The sequence below is a fragment of the Laccaria bicolor genome, genomic scaffold (genome assembly GCF_000143565.1).
Source record: "Laccaria bicolor S238N-H82 LACBIscaffold_5 genomic scaffold, whole genome shotgun sequence".
In the NCBI taxonomy this organism is placed as follows: Eukaryota; Fungi; Basidiomycota; class Agaricomycetes; order Agaricales; family Hydnangiaceae; genus Laccaria; species Laccaria bicolor.
In genome coordinates, this window is record NW_001889876.1 from 1,306,589 (window position 1) to 1,329,663 (window position 23,075).

Here is a 23,075-nt window from a genome sequence, read left to right on the forward strand (position 1 = left end):
CGATCTCCTCCAACCCATCTGAATATAGAAAACGAAAAGACGTGGATTTAGCTGTCAAATGCACCACAATTACACTTCAGGGCTTCACTGTTCCTGCTGGCCAGGGTTTAATTCTGAATCTTTTGCCAGGAACAACGGTTACGATGGGTAGCTCAAATACATTCTACTACGATTCATCAGCTTATTTCACCCTTATTATAGCTGGTGATATTTCATTTGGCAACAAAAGCTGGGCAGGCCCCCTTTTCACCATAATGTAGGCGAATTTCTCCAATGCAAGCCCACCTTGATTGAGTAACATTTCTTTAGTGGAACTTCTATCACATGTGCGTATTTCCATACGCCTTGGACAAGTTAAAGTTGAATTCTGCAATAGTCAACGGGAATGGCCATAATTTCAATGGGGGAGGTCCCTTCTATTGGGTAAATGCGATAACGGAAGTAAAATACCATTGAACGCTAAATGACCTCGTTTAGGATGGTACGGGTCTCAAGGGTCTCAATTCCAGTATACAAAAGCCAGATCCTATGATGAGGTTTGCTCTGTGTTGCTTTTCTTCCCGCCAAGTTCTCATTGTCTTCTGGCAGGATCAGAATGTCAGGAACTTTTCAGGTCAGTTTTCTTGCCTCTTTGGCATACATTCAAACTTCTGAATGATTGCTAACACATGCTTTAGAATGTGACAGTGGTCAACTCGCCCGCGCGGGTTTTCTCTGTGTCGAATCCCGCACCCTTGTTGATGACAAAGTTGACAGTCGATAACTGTAGGAGGCATATAATTTATTCCACGACTATCCATTTAATCGTCGTATAGCTCAAGGAGACTACCCCAATAACAGGAGCTATGGGACTGCCGCTGGTAGGTTCGTTCAACTTCGTAAACAGAGATGGACAATCCATCCATCCTTTCAGGCCACAACACCGATGGATTCGACGTGAGCGGCCATGACGTAACGATTCAGAACTGGTATGAAGACTCAAATGAAATGCTGGGTACTTTCGCTTACTATCTCCTAGTACGGTTCATAATCAAGTGGGCACACCAATCCACACAATCAGGTTGTTTGTGACTAACGACTGCGTTAGGACGATTGCCTTGCAATCAACAGAGGGAAAAACATCATCTTCGATCGCAACACCTGCATTGGTGGTCATGGTATCTCAATTGTTTGTCCCTCCCCACCCCTTCTCGTACTGGAAACTTGATCTGCATTATAGGGCTCTATTGGCTCCAATGTCGCTGTTTCTGGCGTCATCGTTACAGGTAACATTATCACCGAAAGGTGCGAATTCGGTCCCACCTCTTCGAAGTTGGTTTGTTAGACAATCAAATGCAGTGACCAGGCTCTTCGTATTAAAACCGATGCTACAGCAATTGGGAGTGTCGTTGACAATGTCACATACGCTGTAACTAGTACTAACCGTGCATCTTAAACTCGTGGCTGACGAATTTATTACAAGGGAAACACTGCGAAAGGAATCCGAAGATTTGGCGTGATCATCGACCAGGTACCTCTCTGAATTCCTCACTAATAATTCCTCACTAATACGCCCAATAATAGAGTTATCCCAGCACCCTTGGTACTCCTGGAACGGGCACTATTATTTCGGTATTATATGAAACTGTCTTCTTTGACTGGAGTTGACAAAGGGTTAGAACGTCAACTTTGGTAGCCCCACTTCCAACATTGCCGTGAACAGCGGGGCAAAGCAGGTTGCGGTAAATTGTGGACACGGTTCTTGCACAGGTATGACAGTCATTTTTTCTTAACATTTCATATGTGATGGTCTGACGCTGTATTAGGTACATGGGACTGGCACTACCTGTCTGTCAAAGGCGGCGTTACAAGTCAGTACACTGTTGATTGAAGGGGGGCTCACAAGTTCACGTTCATTTTAGGTTCTCTCAGCAACGTCAACATAGTGGGGCAGCCCTTGATTACAGGCTGACCATCTCCTTGACGTCAAAAATGCGAATGGTTGCTACCACCGGATTCAGGCCAGTCATCTATCCCTGACCGGAGATTTGATGTCTTCTGCTTTCTTTTTCCTCGTTGCTCTCTCAAATCGAACTACCGACCTTCATTTCTTCTTGCACTCTTTTTATCAACGTTCCTTACAACCCACATTATATACAAATTTTCTGCAAAATATCACCGCTTTATCGCGACGTCGACGGGGATGGGTACTTTGACTTGGGTGTGTTGAATCAGCATTCCTCTTAGATAAGTAAGCGGGAACCCAAGGAGGGTGGGTACGGAGACAGAGAGAAAGAGAGAAGACGAACATAACCGTAACGAGCGATGCATCTGTCGAAAATAAAAGGACCGACTACTATAGGGTGTGTCAGAATATATGAGATAAGGAGTCGAGTCGGGAGTGGAGGGCTTGCAAGGAGTGTGTAATACAGGGGTCGAAAATGAATGTGATGGCGGTGATGGACACCATGATAATCAGGGTGGACAGTGTTGTCATTGACCCGGGTCTGACCGGGTCAGTCAAAGGGTCAGTCAAAAAAGGGGGGTCAAGTCAAGATTCTTGAAAGCTTGACTGACCTGGGTCAAGAGTTTTCGTGGGATAACGGAAAGCGTGGGCCGAGAGGGTGCCTCATATTTACACTTGCAGAGATTCGTTAGACTCAAGGTAGACTCAGTTTTGAAGTACGAGAAATGTCTTCAGTATAAAGTAGCTACCTCGAATTCAATAGAATACTTACCAACCCTTTTTCCGATTTCGCAGTTGAAGCTTCGGGATATACTAAAAAAGGTCGGCATGAGCTATCTTGCGAGTGCGCCGTCGTGGATTGACTCAGGCTGGCACTCTTCCCTTCTGCAAGCTTCACGATCCGCTGCTTGCTTAGCTCAGATGTACACGCCGACACGATATTTTTTAGCATGTGTGTGTTTGTTCTGGAAATTTATGTCAGAGTGGTTCCACAGATGCGACTTTGAGGGCATGACAGCTTACAGATTTCAGCACTTCAGCACTCATGCCCTCCCACTTTGAGCTAGCGTATTCAGTACCCCTTCCGTGTCCAATGTCATTATTGCTACGCTTGTCTTGACGCTTGTACTAGGTCAAGGGGGTGCCGGCATTGAAAAAAAAGACCCGGGGTCGATTTTTTTTTTAAGGCGACTTGAGATGGACTAACTAACTAACGTAATCAGGAACATGTCTATATATAGTAATATGACATCATTTGTGAGTGCTTCCCCTGTGTCTTGCACAAGTCATGCAGGCAAAATTCCGGGGTGCTTGCACATGTTCCACACATTTTAGATGGAACTAGGCAAATAACGTGAGTTGGAAAATCACTCAGTTCTCATAATACAATGTACTTACCCAGTGTGTCTCGCACACCTTGTTTGCATATGAGGATTTGATGAGGATACACAGCTACCACAGATTGCGAAGCCCTCCGCATCAAGGGCAGGTGGCTCCGTCTCAATGGTGTGATACATAGAATGTGTGAAACCAATGTTAGACATACTGTAGATTTTAGGATATTGTTGGTCAACGGTAATTCAAGTAATGTCAAAAAAATGCCCAAATATGGCAGGAATTAATGAATATCTTATATCACGGTGCTTGATGGCCTCTATTGGAGCTGTATTCCTCCCAGTACATTCTGTAGTTACCATATTATGCTGCAAGGTACTCAACTTGATGATTGAAGGCCTTCTGCCCAAGGCATCCTTTTTTTTTTTTCACAGCCTGCGGCTGGACTAACTAACCGGGTCCCGGTACGGGATTCCCGGGCCAGCACCCCCTTGTACTAGGTACTACATTGTCCTGAATTACATTATGTCATCATGGTCAACGTGACTTCTGTGTGACATTGACCCCTTGACCTTTTTTGACTGACCCTTTGACTTAACCTTTTTCTTGATGGGGTCAAACAGGTCAAGACAACACTGAGGGTGGATGACAGCCAAATGCAAAACCCTAGACACCTCCCGAAAACTTCTGGTCTCCGCCTCGCTTTGTGCAAACAACCGCATTTGGCACAAGTCCGTATCATTATAACCTCAAGTGGAGTGTGGAGCACTCCATATACCTGAGTTGGTGGAGGATTTGCATCATTGATGCCTGCTTCCTTCCTCAAATGGTTGTTCACACAAAGCGAGGTGGAGTCAAGAAATTTCTGCGAGGTGTCTAGGGTTTTGCATTCGGCTGGAAAGACAAGAATGATAGTGGTACGGTGTGCAATGATGATGCCCAGTAAATTTTGGTGGATGGTGATGGATAATCCAGATGATGAATGATGATGCTTCCAGGAAACAGAGAATGAGAGGATGGCAGCGGAAGGAAAAGAAAGGAAAAGAAAGGAGAAACCCAGATCACGTCACGAAGAGAGTGACCCAAGGGGGCTCCCATCGGAGCATCCCGTGAACGCAACTACCTCTGACATGTACCAGTTCTATATCAGGAAAATGCTTAGTAACACATCTAAATCCATACGCGTACACGTCGGTTCAACGTCGATTAGATCAAATCAGTAAGTACATACAGTGCATACATCAGAGAGGTAATCACCTCATGAACAAGGTCGAACAACCATAATCGTACATCTACAAATACAAAATCCCTGTGTTCTACATAAAATACACCATTCTTAAGAAGCGGGGGACATCATAGCGTTTTGTCAGAAATTTCCCTGGCGCCTAATAAGGGTTATTAGGCACCCAAGGCACCCCTAACCTAATAATGGCTTACAACGTTGCAGTTATTTTATTAAGTTTTGGGTTAACTTAATAAGATCAGATTATCAGGCCTGATAAGATTATCCAAATTATAAATAGTCACAGTCTAGACTTAACAATGTTACATGGCAAATTAAAATGCAACAAGTAAGGATTGAACCAAAAACCTCGGGGCTTGTGTGATCCTCACGTGAAGACTACAAATTTGTAGTCACAACATACCACTACACTACAAAGGCATATAAGAAACTTCCCAAGGTCGTTCATATATCTAGTATTTAAGCCTACCTTACAACAGCATTATCTTTACTCTCTGTATGGAATTTGGTATCATTTTGAGCTGAACATGATCAAAAGGATACAGATAATGTTATAAGACACACAAAAAATCAATAATTGGTTCATAGCCTTGACCTGGCTGCAGAGGCAATTGGAGCCTATGTTACAAGGCTGGACAAATCTTATCAGACCCGATTTGCCTTATCACACCTTATCAGAGATCATCAAGCTTGTAATGTGGAAATAATCATTACATCAGAGGTCTGGTCGCCTTGTAAGGCAACTGCCCCCCGGATTTTCCCGGCATCATCTCGTCAGGTTTGCTGTGAAATGACAAGGGCTGGCAAGGGTTGGGCAAGGCCTGATTATGTCGGCGATCAACATTGCAAGGCCGGAGCCTTATCAGGTGCCTGGGAAATTTCCGACGTTGGCTTTGACCAACCTGCCACAAACAATGCCATTTCACATACCTATCACCCAAGCGCGTCCTAGCCTTCGTCTCCGCCTCTCCAAGAGGAACCAATTCAAGTGATGTGAAAAAACTCGGAAGTTGAATTGTTGGTATCTTCGACAGCTAGAATAGGCACGAGTGTGACATTGGTACTGGAAAGATTGACTAGGGAGATTCTCGACGTATTCGAACGGATTGGAGACACTCGGCACACGAACAACACGATCCTGCAAGGGGTTAATGTTTTAACTTCTGTCGCCCTCAATTCTTGCGAAATGAAGACAAGGTCCCGAAGGGGAATGAAACCTTGAGGAACCCAGTTGAGTTTGGGCATTGTCATCGTGGTGAGGAACTTGCATTTGTGTCTTGAATACCTGTTTTGTTGCCATACCTAAAATGTAAGAGATTTGGGAGGGTGAGAGCGGACAAATCATCAGGCTCTTACCCAGCCATCGGTTCGGGGTTTACAAAAAAAACAAGTTTCATCAGAGAGATTTGACTTAGAATAATTTCACGATTTTTGATGACAAATACAATCACTGATCCAATCATTTATTTTAAACAACACAACTCTTATTTTTTTGAACCCCTCCACGACGGCTGGCATTTTACAAATGTAAACAATCAGCCACCGTCGGCGACAGGGCTACTTTGGGTGCCACTGGTGGATAACCAATCAATACCGTTTGATCTGATTGAGCAGCGTGAAAAAGTTACTGTATTCCAAATCGCGTCTACTCATGGAGTCCGAGAACTATGTCTCCCTATAAATGCACAACTCTCCCAGCTCGCAAACATTGCTCTATAACGATCACATACGGCAGGAAAACCACAAAAGTATCCCTTGTCACGCAGACACATGTGTCCTGCTCCTGCTCCTTCTTCTTCTTTTCTGGCACCTGTCCTCAGTGAAAACACCAAATCACCACCATCCTATGTGAGAGCCCAGTAATGACTATCCGAGACGTGTACTTTGCTATCTTCATGGAATTTGACTACGGCGTGGGCTACAAAAGTGAAGAGTTGTGGCAGTCTGTGAGAATTATGGGATAGATCATAGCATTGTGGATAGGTTGGTACCCGAGTGATACAGTAATACATTTTACAAGTTACATACATAAATTTATTTAAAAGTCTTCCCCTCGTCAATGCTAACCTCATCAAATGCCCAACCCAGCCCATTCAACCCATCCTATGTGTCTCATCCTTTGTGCCTGACAGTGGCACAATCCCCTCCATCTGCCATATACGGTAAACAGCCTGCGCGGGGGTGATATTTGCCAATTGGGCGATGGCTAAGAGGGCAGGGTGGGAGAACTGTCGACGTGGTCCGAACTAGGGTTTCCTGATGACAGTTCTTAAAAAGGAAGTACCTTTGGAGCGTCAGGCGACGGTGGCTGATTGTTTACATTTGTAAAATGCCAGCCGTCGTGGAGGGGTTCAAAAAAATAAGAGTTGCGTTGTTTAAAATAAATGATTGGATCAGTGATTGTATTTGTCATCAAAAATCATGAAATTATTCTAAGTCAAATCTCTCTGATGAAACTTGTTTTTTTTGTAAACCCCAAAACGACGGCTGGGTAAGAGCCTGACAAATCATATTGATGTGATCTAATCGACATGTACACGCATGGATTTGGATGTGTTACTAAGCATTTTCCTGATATAGAACTGGTACATGTCAGAGGTAGTTGTGTTCATGGGATGCTCTGATGGGGGCCCCCTGGAGTGACCTGACCTCCCTGTTCAAAGTCTGTCCATCCAAGTGAGACCATATCTCCAGCCTCCTACCCATTTGCATTGTGGTTGAGTCATCTGGGGGGTGACAGCTATTGAGGTATTGATAGACCAAATTTCAAAATGCTCCGCTTAGTGGTTTTATTTACTTGTGACATCAGCGAATCGGTGAAGTTCCGTTATGACCTTTTATTTCTCATGAGAAATTACTCAGATGATGGCAGATCACAATCCCTCACACAATCCATTGTAATCCTTGTGTGCTCCTCATGAGGATGGATGGAGAGTATCATAGTCTTGTGGTTGGATAAAACCATATATGTAACTCTTATGTTTAATTATGAGACAGTGTGAAGAGGAAGAATTGGTCAAACCATAGCACTTCTCAGGTGTTCATGAACGGGAACACTTCTCGACAGTATCACAGAGATACAACTCGAGTTGTCAGCTGTTGTCAGTAGATTTTTGACTTTTTGAGCAGAGATGGAGTCATCGGGTAGGTTCGGCTGAGTTCGGAATATTGTGACATGTGACTCATGTTGAAGTTTGCAAATCCGGACTTGTTCCCAACCTTGTAACCACCACCTACTATCGCTCCCCAAGTCTGCACATACACCTGCTCACTGATGTTGGCCACATCGGTGAGTTGGTGTATGTGCTGGTCTAGTCTGGCCTTACCCTCTCATGAGTCCTGCCCTTCCCTGACCACGGGCGGCCCATGGAGCCTCAGGGTATGCGCAAACAACCTTACCAGGAAGGTATGACTATATATGCAACAAGCGGGAAGGGGCAGGAAGGCAATGCCTGCCAACTAGCTGTGGGAAGTTGTTTGGCCAGCTCCAAAACTAAACAAAATCATTGAGCAGAGCATTGTGGAAACTAGTCTATTGATACCTCGATAGCTGGAACGCAATGTTTCATCTAAGTGATTTAGGTAGATTAGTAATACTGATAAGAATGATCCAAGATACAGTGCTTTGCATATTGTTTTGTAGACTTGCCAGCCAGTTGTTCTGAGGTGTTTGCCACTTGTTGTGGCTTTGTTGTGGGGTCAAACATCAGGCAGACTGTGAAAAATAAGAACACCTCAGAATGACTGGGACAAATGAACACTGTCTGGCAGGGACCCCTGCATGTGACGCTGACTTAGAGAAATTTCCGCAAACATTACTTCGACAACACCTGTCCAACACATCGCAAAAAGTAGTTCTCTGGCTACACCGTTATATAGTTTTGATAATGTGATTACAATACAGTTGAGAAAGTACATTGTTCTAAGACGAGCTCTTCAACACCGCAGATTGCGACCCCCAATCGGAATCCTGTGGTGGCTTGTTGGGCCGCATTGAACACTCCAAGGCCAATGGCCATCGAACTCCTGGAAAGACTCTAGAGGAAGAGAAAGTGGATCTTCAGGACTAGATGCATGTAGAAAGGTTCCCAATGAAAACCTTACCATGGTAGAGCCAGAGGGAGCTTTCAAGTGAGGTTGAGAGGATGGGATGTTACAGAAAGAATCTTCTGGTGGTGGTGAAGACTCAGAGGAAGGGATGAGTAGCAGTCAAGTTGCATTGTTGTTGTTGTTGTTGTCCAGCACAGAACGTGAACCATTGAAATTTCACTAAGTTCCGCATCACAAAAGCGTGACCCTGCCAAAGTGTGTTTGTTTCTCCCAGCCGTTTCTTGAACGTAGCTTGTGGAGTTTGAGGAAACGGCTGGTCACGAGCCTAATTGTTTTGCACAACTAGTGTTCGAAAGTCCGGTTAGGTCCGGTTATTGGGTGCCCAGGGGCTCTAACCGAGACCGAGACAGGTTAGCCTTTGTCCTGAAACCTAAAATAACCTAACCGGACTGCAACACCGGACTGCAACTAACCGGTTACGGTCGGTTATTTGCAGTTACTAACCGGTTAGGACCGAAAAATAAAGAATCGGTTATAACAAGGCTAATATGCTCATATGTATCTTGATAGATATTATTTCTGCATATTCTAGCTTTAAAACGAGCCCAAGAACGCTAAAATCGATGAAGAATTGACATATTTATGCAATTATCCTTGAAAGTCTACACATTTGAGTGATATTTTAGAGATTTGACCGTAACTTAGTCAAATTTTAAGTGTTTTCGACATTCTCAAGTGCGTTTTGAAGGTGTATAATAGGGCTGGTTATAACCGGTTATTTAACAGTTAGTTAACCACAAAATAACCGGTTATTCCATTTTCGAAATCAACTAACCCTAACCGCGGTTAGGTTAGTGTTGCGGTTAGGTCCGGTTATTTTCTGGTTATTTTCCGGTTAACTAACCTAACTTTCAAACACTATGCACAACCAAAATTTCGAAATACCTGTTTGTCCGTGTATCCACCAGGGTCTGAATCAGGGCCGGGTCATGTGCATGTTCAAACGGGATGTTTCTCATGAGTCATAGCCTCGAATACTTCATGCTTGTTGTTTGGCACAGTGAACAAGAAGACCTTGATGATCTTTACTTTCTCCTGCCTGTGAACCATCAAATTCTACCTCTGCAATTCCACAATTAATTTTAATTGCTTGCACATGACCAGGCCTGCTGATCCAGACCCTGGTTAGTCCTGTGTTTATAATTACCGCACCCCCAAAACCACGCTGCAAAATCTTTATGTAATCTTCGGAGTTTAAAACCACGTCACCTCAATATTCCCTCGTCTCTCCCCAACTCTAGACGTGTTTATAGTTCCATAACCCCTCTTAACTGTTCGAATTCACTTCACTCACTATTTGACATGTGTTATCCGTGGAAGAAAGTGTTTGAGCATTCGATCATACAAGAAAACACCCATAATCCAAGTTCCAGGAACACCTGACTTCATTTCAGCCTTCCTATCGCAATCTGTACCTAGTTCGTCAAATGTTGGTGTGTCAACACCTGCTCTATCTTCCCCTGAAAGCTTTCGGTCCTCTTCACATTCTACCTTGTGATGAACTCTCGGCTCTCCTTACAGCCCTCAACAAAGGCTGATGACACGCAAAAGCTAGGCGCAAATTTTGAGTGAATGGATTCCAATGGTCCCAAATGCTAAATGAAATGCAAGACCCTATTTGTTGATAAGGTGGACAGGTGGACTTCATTGACACATGCAAACAAGATGTTGGCCCAAAAGGTTGGATTTTCTGTAATTCCCTCCACTCCTTGTCAAGCAGGTGCTCGGGATCCACACAGATGACATGAAATTTAATGTGCTCCTTGACTTCTCCTGTCAACTGAATGCCAGCCTTGCATACCCTGCTCAGGGTTTCTGTGCAGTACGAGAATCCGGAAATGTTGAGCTTCGAAAGCTTGTGAACCTAGTCAGAAATTTGGGAGGGGAACAGCAATAAATGGCAAATTGGCATACCATATTATCTGCCAGTCCCTTGGTTGGTGTGACTACCACTCTGATTGGTCTCTTCTAAGTTGGAAGGCCAGCTACATACATGTTTGGGTGTTTGTTGTACGCCAATAGTAGCACAAGAGTCAGTATTGAGAAGGCCGCTGACTTTCCCTCTCCAGTTGCAGTACAGCAAAGCAAATCCTTTCCATCCAGAATAGCAGAAAGGAACTGAAGTTGAACTGCATGCAGTCCATTCATCCAATTTGGTACGAGTTTCTTGACATATTGGTCATATCGAGTCCTTCAGGGTGCTGCCAGCAGGGTTGTCGAGCCATTATTGAGTCATCATAATGTATTGGGGATCATTCGAGATTTAGAATACAAAGTTTAACGTGTATTGGATTAAAAATGCATGGGCTATTGCATCGAGAGCAAACAGCAAGGGCACAATATTGACGTGACACGGTTTCAAAGTCCGCAGATTATGTAAAGATTTTGCAGTGCGGTTTTGGGGGCGCAGTAACAAACAGACTTCATATTATCATGAACCAAGGTACGACTTCACATAATATCAATGTCTGGCTATGAGAGACTAGACCCTGGTGGATACACAGAGAAACAGGTATTTCGAAATTTTGGTTGTGCAAAACAATATGCAAAGCACTGTAACACCGACAACTTTAAACTGCTCAACCACTGTGCAATGCCTGGCACAAAACATTTGTAAACAAATGGTGCCACAGCGCAGAGTCTCAAAACATGTCGCATTCAAGTTATGTCAGCACGCTTGGACAATGTGCTACCCAAGTGCTATTACTGTACAAATATGACCAAGTCTTCACATCATGCGTCACATTGGGGAAAAAAGTATTTTTTTTTATTCGCCTTAAATCAAAAGAAAATTTTTCGGCCATCTCGGTGAGAAAAAAATCCCAAATCAATGAAGAGTTGGTCATATTTGTACAGTACTCACCACCACCACACTTCCTCGTGAACACTCCAAGCATACCTAATAAATTTCATTTGACAATTTGCAAAGCTCTGGAGGTTGAAATATATTGGGTTGATGAAGAAGTTAGTGCATACTATACAAATATGACCAACTCTTCATTGATTTGGAATTTTTTTCTCACCAAGATGGCCGAAAAAAATTCTTTTGATTTAAGGTGAATAAAAAAAATTACTTGTTTTTCTGATGTGATGCATGACATGAAGACTTGGTTGTATTACAGTGCTTTGCATTGCCATTTGCACACTGAAATTGCGAAAATTATGTTTGGTTTTGTATGTTCATCACAGATTGTCATGCATCAGGATGACTTTGGGAATTTTGAATTTCTCAAACCCAACTTTTGTTGCGCCTCAGGTATTGCATGAGATGCACATGCGAATTATTGTTTGCCATGATGAGCAACAGCTTTCACCACAGGAGATTGCAGGCCTTGTTGGATGTTGCGTCTGGTAAGCGGTTTCTTACTTCCCGATTTGAGGGTCATGGTACAACACACACAAACATGATTTCCAAAACTTGTTGTGCAAACGGCAGTGCAAAGCACTGTAGTACAGTATACTTGTAATTGAATGGGTGGCCAGATGTATTTGTGAATCTTGTCTGCAGTCAGGTATCAGTAAAATAAATCTTTTCAAGTCAGTATTAAAAACATGACCCCCAGAAGTTTGGTTTATTGTCTTTCCTGCTACATGAATTGTCTTTGGTCATCAGGTCAATTTTAGATGTACTACAATCATACAGACATCCGTTAAAATTCAAACTAAAACTTCCTGTTCACAATATAACTTATTGGGTATGTTTGGAGTATTCACGAGGAAGCTTTGTGGTGGTGAGTAATAGTGCTTGGGTAGTGTGTTGTCCAAGCATGCTGACATAACTTGAATGCAATGTGTTTTGAGACTCTGCGCTGTGGCACCATTTGTTTACAAATGTTTTGTGCCAGGTCTGTGATGAGTAAGCTAGAGGAATGAAAGCACACTCATATTAGGATAAGATAACGCCCTTGGCAGAACCAGATACCTACATGTACAAACACTAGCATAGGTGTGAAGTTTTGGGAGTGCTTCTCCCCATTCTACAGATCTGGTTCTGATGCAAAGTTCTTCACCTCAACTGTTCATATAAAATTTTCAGCTTTTTTCGACCTCAGCATCATGCACGATGACTGACACATTGATTGACATCACCTAGAACACTCAGTCCTGGACTTTACACACTGACAACACTCAGCCTCAGAAACCATGCACCCACACCTTGCCAACAATCATCCAGCTATTAAAGACTCTGTCGCTGCCCAACATCCTACAGGGAAACAAGTGAATCGAGAGTGAGAACAATGCCAGATCTGCCAAGACACTGGACCACGTGCTAGACCCGACAGGGTGTCCACAGCCCAGATCAGAAGCTGCGTCCCTGATCACAATTGACGCCGAGGACCTTGCCCGATTAAGGGTCCCTTCCTTAATCACATCTGTCTGTGATTTCATATAGTGATGTGCCAGGCCCGGCCCAAAGCCATAAGCCAGCCAGAGCCAGCCGTCCCAAAGCCGGGCCTTCTTGGGCCGTCGTCAAGGCCCAGGAAAGCCCAAGGCTCAGGCTCACAATGCATGAAGCCTTGAGCCGTGGCCTGAGCCATGGCCTCAAAGATTGGTGGGACCTTGCTTTGGAGGGGTACGGTTGGTATGATTAAGTAGTTGAAATTTGAATAGAATGCCAGCACGGAAAGGCGGTAACTCACAAGTAACTCACTGTCCAAAATTTTCCCATCGCGCAACATACTCTGGTACATTCTCGGCTGCGTCTTGCAATAAAAACCAGTAGTTGCGGCCAAACATCGGTTTCGAGTCCTGATTTTCAAACCGAATTCTGTATACCAATGACGTTCCTGTCAAGCATACAACGCGCCTTTGGACAGTCTCAAAAGTGTGGTGCATGCAAAATTGCATTGAGACGATGTCAAATGGTTGCACGAGTTTTTCAGGGGAAAACGCGAGGCCTGGTGTAACAACCCAGTGCAGCAAAACTAGCTCCGAACCACGAACCATGCATTGGCTCCCAACGTCAACACGCTTGATCCTCCGACACCGCTGTGATATCTGAGCGCACGAATCCATTAACTCTCTATTTCCAAAATGAAAGAAAAACGCACCAACTCCAAGCAACTCCCTCACTTGCGCCTTTGCCCACTTCGTCATATTCCCGTGACACCCCATATCCAGCACCTTGCCATGCTGAAACCTATAAGTTAAGTTAAGGGAGGTATGACGTGCGAGGTGAACTGTACGGTGCATGGTCAGGAGCTTCGAAGAAAGTGATAGAGGAGACATACCGTAAACTCCAAAGAACTTGCGATAAGTTTTCGACTAATTGATTGTTTGTGCGTATTTTTCGACTTTAGCACCTGAGCCGTGGCTTGAGCCTGGGCCGGGCCTGAGCCAGCCTGAAGCCTTGCAAAAAGCTCAGGCTTGAATATAGTCAAGCCTGAGCCGCTGAAAGCTGGGCCATAGCCGTGGCTTTCGGGCCAAGCCGGGCCTGCACATCACTAATTTCATATACAACAGCCTTGCAAGACACCTCACAGATGAGGAATTGAAGGAGCAGGAAGAGAAGAAGAGGAAGGATGATGATGCGCCCGCTGAGGAACTTAGGGTTTCTAAAAGGTGCTGCATGGATGGAGCTAATCACGTCGAAAGGGTTGTAGGAGAACCCATCCCAATTGAGTTTTCCCAATCACTCTATGACACTGAGATTTGTGTTGCAGTCCCACTCCCCCTTTTCCTCACCTGGAATCTATGGTTACTCACTGACAAGGCTTCGACCCTGCCCACAGTCAAGTTGAACCCCTCGCCTGGTGAGACCACTGAGGGGGCCTACATCCTCAACATCAACAAACTCTCTGGGCACTTTGGGAAGGAACTGTCCCTCACATGCAGCCAGTGGTCTGAGGCCACTGCTAACATATGGGCTTTCCAAATCTCGAGAGACAAACTGGGTTCCGATGGTGAACACGCTGTGTGGTTTGAGAAGCATTTTAATTTCTTTAACATGCTTACCAAAAGGGACGAACTGTACAACGCTTGGAAGAAGATGGAGCTGGAGTTTCGCCAGGATCACTGGAGCCGCCACCTCAAGTTCAGCGCTACAGATTATGACAAGGTGCTGGGCTTGACTGAAGAAAGCCACAAACTACGGAAGGAATTCCAGGAGCCTGTCACTGCTTTCCAGGCCACAACCCAGTGCTCAGGTCTGCCTTACCATGGCATCACCCCTTCTCCTTTCCAAAGGATTTTACCACAGGGCCCTGGCCAGCAGCACACCTACTCCCAGTCCTTTCCATCAGGCAGTGGCAGGCCTCCCTCTGGCGCTGTCTGCCTTATCTGTGTGGAGAAGGGGCACAATGTATTCTTCCATCTCAAATCCGCCATCCTTGCAAAGTTTGCCGACAGTAAAGCTGCATGGGCAAAGTGCAGTCCGGGATTTGGCCTTGCCACTCCTGATAATCAGGCCCTATGTATCAACTGGAACATTCGAGGCACTGAGGCCACCTCCCAGTGTGCCTCCCTACACAAAGAGGACCACCTCCACCTCTGTTCCTTCTGCGGCAGCAAGAGCCACCATGCCCTCTCGTGGACTTGTCATGCCAAGACCACCTGATAATTTCCTCACAGCGTTGACCCCTACACTCCTCAACTACACTAACTTTTCACAATCCATCTCTGCCCATTCCCCCCTGCCTTTTTTGACTGCTCATCATTCTTCTATATTTCAATGTATCACACATCCTTACAACACTGATTCCTTCCGCTCTCTCTTGCTCAAGCATGGTCTGACTTCCCACTACCCTTTACTATATTTTAACCTCACCCATGGCTTTGCCCTGGGCCACATGCCTGTGCTAACCAGCGCAGTTATTCTACCTAATAACCCTTCCACTCAGGCTTATATGCCTGAGGTACAGGAGTATCTTCAAAAGGAGCTTCTAGCTGGTAGGATGTCAGGTTTTTTCTCTCTTGAAGAGACGGAACTCATTATGCGGGGGCCTTTCCAATCGTCCCCACTCATTGTCTTGCTCCAGCCCCAGCAATGTGGAATGCCAGACAAGATTAGGATATGCTGACACCTATCCAAAGCATCCAAGCTGCATCCCTCTGTCAACTCGCACATCCACAAAGAAGATTTCCCAACAAGATTCGATTTGGCTTCCAAGGTCGCGGAAATTGTGAGTTCCCCTCCCCTCAGTCCCTTGCCCACACTTTCTTGACTTTTATTATATGCCCCTTTGTGTTTCGTGTGTGGGGCCATGTTTTATTATATGCCCCTTTGTGTTTCGTGTGTGGGGCCATGTTTTCTTCTTTGCCGCTTTGCAGATTGGGATATTTGCACTACTTGTGTGTTATCTCGGACACTTGTCCATGCACCTCTTACACAACTTGCACACGGAGTACAATACATGTTCCCCTTTGTCTGATTGGCATCTCATGATGTCCATACTTGTACCTCATGGTACTTGTCCTGCTACTGAGTCTCACTCTCCTCCTGTTCCTCTTGCATACCCTCTACATGTTCCTTACTTATGTGTGCATGCAGATCGCTCTTGCTCCGCCTGGGACTCAGGCTTGCACATTGGATATTAAGGCTTTCCACTGGACATGTCCAGTCTTACCTTCGCACAAACCCTGGCTCGTTGTCCCCTGGCTCGTCATCCAGGGTTTCCCTGGTCAATTCTTTGTTGATCATGCCCATCCTTTCGGTGCTGCCTGTGCTAGCAGCAATGCTGGGATGATTGCCAATGCTGTTGTTGACATCTGGAGAGCTGAAGGCGTATCTCCTGTCCCAAATATGAGGACGATTTGAAGTTTTTCCACATCCCATCACCAACAGGTGCTTTCACTGATGGAGATTTCTCCTATGAATATGATCACAATGAAATAATGTGTTGTATTGCTCCTTTGGGTGTTCTCTGGCATGAAGAGAAAGGTGATGATCACTTTCTCTTCATCACCACTTTCATTGAGTTCTGTTGGGACATCCCAGCGAAACTTGTCAGCCTCCCCAATGACAAGCGTTTAAAATTCCACAAACACATATGGTGCTTTCTCAATGACTTCAGGCATCGTTCTTGCCACCTGCTCGATGTTGAGAAGATCCATGGCTCCTTGTGCCACATTGCCTTCATGTACATGGATGGCTGCTCCCACCTGCCCTCCTTATCCAACTTCACCTCATCTTTCCATAACAACGAACTCATGGCCAGGCATCCCCCACACTCCATAATGACAGATTTGTCATGGTGGCTTCAGAGGCTTGATGACATGGGTGTGACCCATGCTCTGCACCCCTGCGGCCCTCTCCAGGACTTGGGCCTATATGTTGACGCCTCAACATCATGGGGTATCAGCATCATCATCGGAGACCACTGGGCCTCCTTCCATTTGTCTCCCACCTGGAAGGTCATGGGCAGGGACATTTGCTGGTTGGAAATGGTGGCAGTTGAGCTGCTGACCTATTTCCTTGAAGAAAGGAACCTGACAGACTGCCACCTACTCATTCATTCTAACAATCAGGGGACCATTGGTGTGCTCAACAAGGGCCACAGCCCTAACTCCCACATCAACTTATCTGTTCGCTGCACATGCCTCATCCTATCCCACCTCTTGATTTGTCCAGAAATCGTTTACATCGACTCAGCCGCTAACCCAGCTGACCCCATCTCGTGTGAAGAACCAGGGAAAGTTGGGAAGCAATTGTCCCACAATTTCAAGCTCCCTCTTGAGCTAATCGATTGTTTTACCTATGTTTAGCCTTGACCATAAGCTCACCTTGTCGACTCATGTTGCTGAGAGGTCCATGGGTGAGGTAAAATCTCCCACCTCTATCTCACCATGCCCCACATGCCCTCAAAACTCTTTTCACCCTTTCCTTCATCCTCAGCCTCATTCTTACCCTCCCAACAATGTTTCCCCTACATCCGTGCCTACTCAATCACATCCCTTCCCATCCTCTAGCTCACCCACTCCCCTCAGCCCACTGACTCCTCCTCCATCCCTGCCTTTTGATTCTCCTCAACACACCATACACCCTCGCAAACCCCAGTTTGGTCGCTCCATCACACATAATGAACTGCACCCACACGTTCCTGCAGCAGACAGGATCTTCTTGTGGCACACCCTCTTTGGTTCCTGTCACCACGCCAACATATCACTAAGACTGCCAGCCCCACTTGTCGAATCTGCACTAATGGCTGTTCATGGAGCTCTAGCTCCCAACACAAAATCCACATATGGTGCTGGGCCTTTACACTTCACCCTGTTCTGTGATAAGTGGGGTATCAGTGAGGAGGCTTGCATGCCCACAGATTACAATCTCCTGTGTGCTTTCATAGGCAAGTACAAGGGTCTCCAATCAGGCAACACCATCTGTTCCTGGATGGCAGGCCTTTGCAGCTGGCACATTATGAACCATGCTCCTTGGTATGGCGACAACGATTGGGTGCACCTCGCCCACATCTCTGCAAACAAGGAGGGTACGAAACACAAGTGACCTCTCTGAGCTCCAGTCTCTATGGAGCACCTGGCCTGCCTTCGCTGATCCTTGGTCCTCTCCAATCACTTCCACACTGCAGTATGGGCCATTGCCCTCATCACATTCTTCAGTTGTCACCACCTTGGCGAAACAACCATTGGGATTGCTGCCGCATTTGACAGTGCATACCATGTCACCCACTCTGCCAAAGTCTCATTCCATGAATTGCAAGATGGCGCCTGCTCTGCATCATTCCAGATCCCTTGGACTAAGACAACCAAAGAACTCAGGACCACTGTGATCCTCACCACACGTCATGTGGGCAATCCTTTGTGCCCAGTAAAAGCCCTCAAGAACCACCTCCACGTCAATTCCCCAGTCCCTTCCTCTTCAGCTCTCTTTGCCTACATATTGACATCTGGCAAACCAAAGAATCTTCTCAAGACCAAATTTCTCAAATTCGTCACCAGGATCTGGTCTTCCACATTGCTTACTCATGTATTGGGACAGAGTTTCCGCATCGGTGGTGCTGTGGAGCTTCTGCTTGCCAGGGTTCCCCCAGAAATCGTGGTGGCAACAGGTGGTTGGACTTTGCTCGCTTTCCTACTCTACTGGTGCTGCATGGATGAAATTATTCCCATGTCCACCTCAAAAGCTTACAATCAAGTGCATCTCAACCTCCTCACATCTATCTTTGAACAATTCCACATTAATCACAAAATCCCTTCTGCCCTGCTTGACAGCTTCACTTCTTCTGGCTCATCACACTAGAATATTAGAAAACCTCTCACATATCTCACTACATCTCACTAGACTATAGAATCCCATCTCACATACAATACATCTCAATAGATTTAGAAACCCACCTTTGGACATCCAAAATGTTATGCTTAGCTTCCTTACACGGCCTTTTCAAAGAAATGCAATCCCTTGTAACACTCAATTTCAAATTTGGGCAGCCAGTTTGGCTCACCCTTGCCTCACCAACCTGCCATTGTGAGCTTACACTCGGGTTGGTACAGCTGGTTGGCTTTGGCAAGTATTTACCACAAACTGCCAACCATCAGACGCTCAAGTCTTGTTTGCACGCACCTCACCTAGTTCAGGCGAGACTTAAGCACAACCAGACTATTTGTGATATGAATTCCCTGGACACTTATCTACTTCATCTGTAACTAACATGACGTTATCCTATCGTTGCACAGTGGTTGAGCAGTTTAAAGTTGTTGGTGTTATCTCGGATCATTCTTATCAGTATTACTAATCTACCTAAATCACTTAGATAAAACAAGCTTTAGACCTGTGTCTACACCATGGCACTCGCTGCACTTGACCATTGCTTCGACACTGGTCACAGCTTGCTGGGGGCAAGCCCCCTGGACCCCCTGGTCATCCTAGCCACATGTGATTAGTGTTTAAAAGTCTGGTTAGGTTAGGTTATTGGGTGCCCAGGGGCTCTAACCAAGACCAAGACCAGTTAAGGTTCGTTCCCAGACCCAAAATAACCTAACTGGACCAAAGATAGTGTTTGAAAGTCTGGTCCGGTCCGGTTATTGAGCCCTCGAGGGCTCTAACCGAGACCGAGACCGGTTACCTTGTGCCACGAAACCCAAAATAACCAAACCGGACTGCTACTAACCGATATAATCGGTTAGTAACGGTTAGCAGTCGGTTACATGACCGGTCCTAACCGGTTATTTCTCTGTACTAACATAATTACAAACCTATATTATATTTCTAATACAAGCATTATGCTGCATGCACCAGCAAGGTGCGTGTAGGTGAAACACCGCCTCGCATGATGGCCCAATGAAGAGAGAAAGAGAGTACTCGATCTGTGAGCCTTTCTCATCACAACCTACGCATCCGGCATATTTCATAAACAACCTCGCAGGTCGAGTACACCCGACCTGCGAGCGTTTCTCATGGATTGCCATTGTTTTATCAATGTCACATTATCACACATGTGATGACAGGAAAATAGTCACTTAAATTTCAATTCACCGTAAATATGTCAATTCTCCACTAAAAAATATGATTTTTGGATCGTTAGAAAGTGTTTAAACAGGGGAATATTTGTGTGTAATGTTAGGACACAAAGACCGGTTATAACCGGTCCTAACCGGTTTTTGTTTGGTCTTGAATATTTTGGGATGACACCTAACCACTAACCGGACCGCGGTTACGGTTAGGATTGGTTAGGTAATTTTTGTGGTCCTGATCGGTTACGGTTCGGTCCAGTCTCAGTTATTTTCCGGTTAACTAACCTAACTTCCAAACACTAACCAAAGATAACTGACCAAAACCGGTTAGTCGCAGTTACTAACCAGTTAGGACCGAAAAAATAAACAGTCGATTAAAACAGCATATATTTCTCATATTTCTTGCAGTAAACATTATTGCCATGTATCGTAGCTTTAAAATAAGCCCAAGAATGCTAAATTCGGTGAAGAATTGACAATTTTATGATAATATTCTTGAAAGCATACTCTTTTGGCCAATATTTTAGCAATTTGACCATAACTCTGTCAGATTTTTATTGTTTCTCATGCCTTTAGATGTGTTTTGAAGGGGTATAATAGGGTCGGTTTTAACTGGTCATAACCGGTTTTTTAACAGTTAGTTAACTGCAAAATAACTGGTTATTTCATTTCCAGAATTGACTAATCACTAACCGTGGTCCGGTCTTTTTGGGGTTAGGTCCGGTCTGGTCTCAGTTATTTTCCAGTTAATTAATTGGATTTAAAAACTTGTGTTTACACAAATCTAATCCCTGAGGTGTGTGAATTTCTGTAATTCACGTGCTCGCGATTCCGGCATGCCTGCCTTGTTCATCCCCGAACAGCACAACATGTATGTTCATGTTGTTGTTTCTGCAACACAACATTGTAGTGGCTCTTTGTTTCCACCCTTGGCCCTATGGGTGAAACATTAGTCACTACTTGAACTCTTCGCTGGGCACTCTCGAAATGTCACCCCTTTCCTGACATTTCTTGATCCCCAGGTGAGCAGAACACGCCTCTGTGTTTGCACACTCCTTTACTGACATTTCTTGATCCACAGGCAGTCAGTACGTCTCATGCGTCACCATTGTCATACCTCCCATCATCCAACAAGTTGTTGTCCTCATTTGATGATGGATTTGGCGCTGCAAACGGATCAAGCCATCACCACCTCTAACGACCAAGCTTCCCCTGAGCATCCCCCACAAGAGGATTCCACCCAGTCACCTGCGCTACTCCCTGTAGAAGCTGTTGAGGAGTGTGAGAAGTGTGTGGAGGAATATCGTGCGGGTTCAGTGGATAAGGTTCTTGTCTTCTTGCACCTCCAAACCATTATTGGTCGTTATGCCACCAATGACCAAGCTGGACCTACTGTCCAGGCTCTCAAATCCTACCTCACAATGCTCGACAACCATGACCATCTCCAAGAGGGAGCAGTGGAAAGAGGTCGACTCCCTGCTGAGCCGAATCCAATTGGGAGACAAGCCAAAACCATCGAGGGCAAGCCCAGCAATCTGCTCCAGGTTGAACACTCTCCCCAGGTCGAGAATGAGGACACGTCCAAGCACCCTCGATCTCCTGGACCGGATGTCGGGCCTGAGTCCATCTCTTCCAAGCGATGTATCGACCTCTCACGCTTCCCCTGGATCATCCAGGAGGAGGTTGACCCAGCCCCACTCTCACTCAAGCTCAGACAGACACAGACCTGCCTTGAAAACTTCACCCGGGATCCAAAATTCGCGAAGTCGTCCCTACTCAACTCAGCATGATGCCCCCAATTCCCTGATGGGGAGTGGACCAACATCATTCTTGGGTGTACCGTCGACCTCAACCACGTCCTCTCTGGGATCTATGCAATGGGAGCCAACGACCGAAAATGAGAGAAAGTTGGAACCCTTGAATTCGTCGTCGGTTCCTGCACTCCTGCTAAGACTGTCCAATCCCACTCCGACTGGACCATTGCCTGGGACGGGTACATTGAGGCACTGCTCTTCGCCTTCCCTCATCGCAACTCTGAGCTCGTCACATATGCAAAATTTATCCGCCAGCTCTTCACTTCCATGCCTCCAGAGCGGCACAGCTGGGTCATTCATTTCAATAAGGCCGTTCAACTGCACGTCTCTCAATGACGAGACCTATTGCTTACAGACCATGCTAGTTTCACTGACCTCAGCCTTCTCTGGCTCCAAAATGGTGGTGGATCATCAGGATTACCTCGAGATGAAGCCACCAGGTCCTCCCATCGTCCCTCTTCCATGTCCAAGCCCAGATGTGAAGCTTGTCAGCATCACAATGCTGGCACCTGCCCCAATTCCCAGTCCTCGTGTGACTATGCTCACATTTGCTCAAAATGTCGCTTGATGGGCCACATCGCCCCTGCCTGTGGGAAGTGATGTCCGGGACTACATCACTGACAACCTCAAGCAGGTCTCGAGGTTTGAAGGCCTTCATCACGCCCTTCCTATGTCTGTCATTTCTGGTGGGGAGCAGATGGCACTCTTGACCCCTACCTCACCCTTGCCATGGCCTCAGAGGTTCTACCACCCTTACCCCCTGTCCCAGATCACGAGCGTAATAATCAAGTCCTTCAGGACTCCATCAACTCCAACCCCCACCTATTCCGTATCGTCAGCCCCATCTGTGCATCTGTTCTTGAATCCCTCTTGGTACACCATCCCAACCCTGATTTTGTCTCATCAGTTGTTCGCAGTTTCTCTGATGGTTTCTGGCCATGGGCAGATACCGCAAGCACCTGCCTGCCATTTAAGCTCGATGCAAAGGAGTACCTTTCGGACCCTGCCCACATTCAATTTGCTGAGGAACAACGTCAATGCGAAATCAGTAAAGGCCGATTCTCTGAGTCCTTCAACTCCCTCCTCCCATGCATGCTCTCCATACCCGCCACCGTCTCCACCAAGAAACGCTCTGACAAACTTCGCCTTTGCATTAACCACAGTGCCCAGCCATTCCCTCTGAACAACCTCATTGACAAAAAGGTTGTCTCTGTGCCCCTGG

General features: G+C 45.7%; 3 protein-coding genes and 1 pseudogene across 4 annotated transcripts; 2 read left to right on the plus strand and 2 right to left on the minus strand.

The window, feature by feature from the left end:
- Window positions 1-59: 59 nt before the first annotated feature.
- Window positions 60-1,870, plus strand: LACBIDRAFT_247019 (annotated as a pseudogene; the record flags this gene model as incomplete). The annotated part of the gene is made up of 16 exons: window positions 60-147; window positions 202-256; window positions 310-326; window positions 377-423; window positions 478-545; window positions 595-613; window positions 678-765; window positions 887-968; window positions 1,019-1,034; window positions 1,088-1,168; window positions 1,220-1,284; window positions 1,339-1,408; window positions 1,463-1,510; window positions 1,564-1,611; window positions 1,659-1,749; window positions 1,806-1,870. Coding segments are annotated over 16 exons (948 nt in total), but the record flags the coding sequence as incomplete, so codon positions are not given.
- A 2,923-nt stretch (window positions 1,871-4,793) lies between these two features.
- Window positions 4,794-5,768, minus strand: LACBIDRAFT_324253 (uncharacterized protein; the record flags this gene model as incomplete). The annotated part of the gene is made up of 6 exons (XM_001877819.1): window positions 4,794-4,810; window positions 4,895-4,901; window positions 4,927-4,933; window positions 4,993-5,044; window positions 5,454-5,661; window positions 5,685-5,768. The coding sequence occupies 6 exons, from the start codon at window positions 5,766-5,768 to the stop codon at window positions 4,794-4,796; spliced, it is 375 nt and encodes a 124-aa protein (XP_001877854.1).
- Window positions 5,769-13,018: 7,250 nt separating this feature from the next.
- On the minus strand, window positions 13,019-13,748 carry LACBIDRAFT_313954 (uncharacterized protein; the record flags this gene model as incomplete). The annotated part of the gene is made up of 3 exons (XM_001877820.1): window positions 13,019-13,196; window positions 13,285-13,631; window positions 13,689-13,748. 3 exons carry the CDS (start codon window positions 13,746-13,748, stop codon window positions 13,019-13,021), a joined length of 585 nt encoding a protein of 194 aa, XP_001877855.1.
- Window positions 13,749-20,875: 7,127 nt separating this feature from the next.
- LACBIDRAFT_324256 (uncharacterized protein) lies at window positions 20,876-21,829 on the plus strand (the record flags this gene model as incomplete). Its single annotated transcript, XM_001877452.1, has 4 exons — window positions 20,876-20,914; window positions 20,993-21,061; window positions 21,121-21,127; window positions 21,222-21,829. The coding sequence occupies 4 exons, from the start codon at window positions 20,876-20,878 to the stop codon at window positions 21,827-21,829; spliced, it is 723 nt and encodes a 240-aa protein (XP_001877487.1).
- Between the last annotated feature and the right edge of the window lie 1,246 nt (window positions 21,830-23,075).